Below are 5,228 nucleotides of genomic sequence, written 5' to 3'. Positions count from 1 at the left end.
GTATATATATATATATATATAATATATTACTTAGTACACATGAAGACGCGCGCTAATTTACGCCAATCTGCGCGCGTGTACTCGTTTCTTCAAATAAAAAGAGTATTAGGTAGGGGAGACCGGGGACAAAAGTAACACGGGACAATAGTAACATCGTTAATATTTCTTAAACTATAATGGATATATGCGGCTGCATGGTAAAATTCTGTAGACAGATCGACATTGAATCGTTCGTTACATGCTGATTCTCGCGAAACGTGCACGAGTGCAGGAGCAAAAATTACTTTTTTCATGCATCAAGTAAGTTTTATTGCGTGCATAAAATCTACAATATTTTTTTTTCTTTTTAATGAAGGTATAGTGTATTATCATAATATGTTTTAATGATTATCTGCGTTGATGGTTTGTACATTTGGGTTGATTTTTATCTAGGTTTTTATTTAAAAAATTTACTACAAATCATAAAATATCGTTAGGGGACAATAGTAACATCAATGCCTGGGGTCAGTTGTAACATTACAATTGTCCCCAAGCTTACTTGATTTTATTTTAATATTATTTTGTACAACGTTATTTGTATTTTTTTTCATAGAATCCCATTAACAAGAAAACACAAGACAGATAAGAGAAAAACTATATAAAAGAAATGTCTTTATACAAACAGAGACATTTAAAGAAGTTATGAAGGATCAGATATCCATTTGTGCAGCTGCAAGAAAGAGTATATGTTGTTGTATTACATACCTTTGGCAAATGTGGTACAACACAACACACACACACACAACACAATTATCTCCCTCTACTGTTATAATCATTACTATCGTCCCTGGAGGTTGGGACGGTTGTAACAAAATTCCTCATAATCTTTAAACAAACATAACTTTTTTTCTAGTTACAAAAAATAATTGAACCAAAGAAAATTTTGTATCTAAATAAATTCTGTATCTAAAGATACATATTTTTGTAATGTAAGTATCATATTTTAACTGTTAGAACTTCAAAGTCAAAATGTTACTTTTGTCCCTGGTCTCCCCTACCAATTAAAATTTCACATTTTATTTGTTTTTATCTGTATTCCAAAGTCCTGTCAAGCACATACATCGCACATACTTGTCGTATCGAATCACTATATCGTGGTGGAATTAGACAAGGTTGCGCATGATATGGCGACACGACCAATCAAAAATTGGCTTTAAGGGCGGTATTTTATAATATTTAAGTCGGATCTTATAATATTTAAGACCGTCAGTACAGTCCATGAACCATTCAGAGAGCCGTTATTAGCTTATCTTAAGACGTGTTACTTAAGACGCGCGGTTTTATAGGCTTTCTACAATAAGTCATTACTTGGGCTTTAAATCTTAAGCTATATGAAATTAACCAATCATAATCGATTTTTCTTTTCGATTGTGATTGGTTAATGTCTTATGATTTAAGACTTAAAACTTAAATAATAGCTTATTGTAGAAAGCCTATTAAAGTAACAACGGACTATGAATACCGCCCTAAGTGCTAATCAATCTTAAATGCTAATTGGTCTTTAAGGGGATGATGGAGTGACCAAATAATCGACTTTATGACAGTCGTATAAAAATTTCCGAATTAACTGAACGGAATCATAGATCCTTTTACAGCATTAAAATAGATGCAAAATTAGACGGTGGAGCAGTGGACTTTAAAAATGAAAAAAAATATGTTTTTAACTTTTTTTCGGTTTTAATATAATATAAGATCCACTGCACTTGCACCTCCTTTTACGTCTATTTTAATCCTGTAAAAAGATTTTTGATTTCGTTCAGTCAATTCGGATGAGAGTTTTATACGACCATGCAGTAATGTCGATCATTTGGTCACTCCAGCATCCCCGTAATACTTAAAAAAATTTTTTTTTTGAGTTGTTCATTGCGATGTATCAAATATAAAAATGAAGAATCGAAAAAAATATGATATCGAATCATTGAATATTATAATAGCTGCATTTAGTTAACCTATCAGAAATCGTACATTTTAAAATATACGATTTCTGATAGATTATTTTTATGTTATTTCTATCGCTATCGCATTCTGCAAGAGGAGCATTATTCTCGTAACCGAGAATGGGTTGAAATTAACGGATACAGTTCTTCAGAAATACATACGTATTCGCGAACATTAAAGTGAATCCAGTTTTCTATCTGAATGTATTTTTTAAAATTATACATATGTACACAGAGTGTATCTGAAATAACATATACTATATATACAGTGCTATTCCTAATAAAAAATTGAGTCGAAAAGTCCTGTACCATTTTGCAATTTTCGCAATATTTGAGTTAACAAGATATTAATTACTAAAAATCGCTGAATATTGGTTTTCAATAATTTTTTATTTAAATACTATTAATTTTACAGAAAAACTGCAACAGACAAAAATCATTAATTTTCTTCTCATAAAACTCTAAGAATTTTTTCAGAATTTTTTATCAACTTTTTAGTATTGCATTTTCTTATTTTTACCAATATGAGAAAAAATACGGTATTAAAAAATTCTGAAAAAATTCTCATAACTTTATGAAAAGAAAATAAATTTTTATCTCTAGCAGTTTTTAGTTGTAAAGTTGATAGCATTTGAGTAAAAAATTATTGAAAATCAATATTCAGCGATTTTTTATAATTAATATCTTGTTAACTATTGTGAAAATTGCAAAATGATAAAGGACTTTTCGACTCAGTTTTTTATTAGAAACACTCATTATAGCACTGTATGATATTAGTGTACGTTATTTTAGATACACCTTGTATATATGTATATCATTTATAAAATTATACAATCATCAGGTATAGTTCTAAAATGCATTATCGCAAATTGAAAAGTATAATAATTGTAGTTATTTAACCTATTTATTAATAATTCTCAGTTCAAAATTTTGAACAGGAAATGCAGTTTTTCGATCCCTATTCAGAATTTCGAATTGAGAAGTACTAAATAGGATAAATAATTACAATTATGTTTTTCAATTTACGATAACCTAGGCATTTTAAAACTGCTTGATGATTGATTGTATAAATTAATTATATAAATGAATAAAAATGCATTCAGATTGAAAAGGATTCACTTTAACGTTCGCGAATGCGTATTTCTAAAGAACTGAATCCATTTCTATTCATTATTATTAATTCTCGTTTACCGACTTAATTATACCATTATTATCACTCCAATTTCTTATTTCATATTTGTCCTCACATTTAGTTATTATCACTATTATTCTTTTATTGCTTTTTCTTTACATTTATGTCACTAATTGTAATTTATAGCAGTAAGGATAATAATAATAATAATAATATGTAATCGCTACAATTAAATCTCACAACATCTGTAACACAAATGTTTCATAAATATAGACATTTAATGTCTATATAACAAACTTGGTAACAAACCGCATCGCATATTAAAAATATATCGTTAGTACGTCGATTACGCAATCTAAGCATTTCGCTCCGTAAGAGGAAAATTTTGAACGAACTATCTTATATCAGCATTATACGAAATAATCCGCAGGCTCTTAAGACTAATATTACATTATCTTATCCGTTTTTTGTCGTTTGACAAAGTATTTATTTCAAGCTTTTTGATTGGTTGCAAGAAAGAGAAGTTGTCGGATCTCTCTCTATCTCATAGCCAATCAATAAACTTAAAATCTTTGTCATACGACAAATGTAATATCAGCTTTTTATCATCATATAAGTATCACTAGACATAGATTAACCGCGGATTAAATTGGCAAAACTTTTATATATGTATATCTATCTATATATATATATATATATATAGATATATCACACGTGATAAAAATTAAAAGTTGGATAAAATAAAAGATGTTGCAAGTCTCGAATAATAAACGAGTGAGCATGAAAAAAGTGTAAAGGACCTTATTCCCTTAACTTTTAATTTAATTTAAGTCCGTTTAAAATTGCAAATTTTATATTGCATCAGGCATACGACGTACATGCGCTATGCTATGGCACCACATACCCGGTATTCGATTATATAATTGAATATTCGCCAATTGCATGATTGCTGCAGCACATGGCACAATTGTCGGTGTACGCGCATATGAAATGCGCTCGTTTTACGTTATTCGTGATTCGTTACATTTGTCGCATACATCGCGATCGCGCATTTAAATCAAGTACATACGATTTGAGAAGGAGATTTGTCGAATATCAGTTTTTAAGATTATTATCATACCGATGTGTAATTTTTGTCGAAGCATAAAAATTGTCATTCGTCGAAATTAATCGTTTTCTTTTCATTTTTTTCGGTACACTTTTTGGCTTTGACATCTCTCTAAGAGAGTATATGTAATAAAAAATAACGTTGTTGTAATCCCGTTACCGAATTCCAGGCTATCGGGTATTTTATAGTCGTCGTGACGTTTTGCCTACAACCGTTGATGCGGTATATCTGCACGCGTCTTCAGGGTCTGGTTCGCTTGATGGTCGCGGACGTTTTTCTTTTTCTGAGCTTTCTGGGGACTGTCAACGTCTGGCGCGGCATATGGAACGCGTTGGATCTCTGGCTGTTGCCGGACAATCTCGAATTGTCCTGTTGGATTACTCACGTTGGCTGCTTCGTTTTTCTCGTCCTTCTCAATTGTAGCAACACTATCCTAGTTCGTGGCGTTTACATCGATGCCGAGGAAGAGAAAGGACAATGCGTCGTGTTTCCATGCCATTATCTTCGTCTATTCTTTAAGGTTTGCTGATATCTTGTCACACGCATACATATATATACTTATATATTCGCAATTTAAAAGAGATACTTATTATTTATAATTAATGAAATGAAATGCGAAAAAAGTTAAATGAAATCTTTAATGCGATTTCATGTATATTAGTGTTTTGTCTAACGTTATTATCGCTTATTTTTATCGTTTCCAGATCGAACGTGAGAAGAAGCAAGCGCGACAGCAGAAGCTGTTGATAGATCATACCGATGTAAATGAAAAGGACAGTGAAAACGGAACTCTCTTACCGAACACAGTGTCGATTATACCTGTGAATGCAGATTCTCTTGCATAAAAGCGATATATGACAACTCGATTTTTCTCACGAGTATCTAGGGCTGTGTTCCAAAATTTATTGCCGGTACTGAGAATCTATAGTGCACGTAACGTAATACATCATATACTTATACATTTTCAGTATTGGCAGTAAATTTTGAAACACAACCTAGGTGGGTGTGTGCG

General features: G+C 31.2%; 1 protein-coding gene across 1 annotated transcript in view; it reads left to right on the top strand.

Moving 5' to 3' along the window:
- Window positions 1-5,228, top strand: part of LOC108725848 (uncharacterized) — a 9,637-nt gene extending 4,409 nt beyond the window's left edge. Inside the window, exons 3-4 of the mRNA XM_018453098.1 lie at window positions 4,386-4,736; window positions 4,921-5,228. Of these exons, the coding sequence (XP_018308600.1) occupies window positions 4,386-4,736; window positions 4,921-5,061 (492 nt within the window). The 3' untranslated portion in view covers window positions 5,062-5,228. The remainder of the gene's footprint in view (window positions 1-4,385; window positions 4,737-4,920) is intronic.

Source organism: Mycetomoellerius zeteki, unplaced genomic scaffold, assembly GCF_001594055.1.
Source record: "Mycetomoellerius zeteki isolate Tzet28-1 unplaced genomic scaffold, Tzet1.0 scaffold364, whole genome shotgun sequence".
Classification (NCBI taxonomy): Eukaryota; Metazoa; Arthropoda; class Insecta; order Hymenoptera; family Formicidae; genus Mycetomoellerius; species Mycetomoellerius zeteki.
The sequence above is the reverse complement of the archived record's forward strand: the minus strand, read 5'-3'. Positions and strand labels throughout refer to the sequence as shown.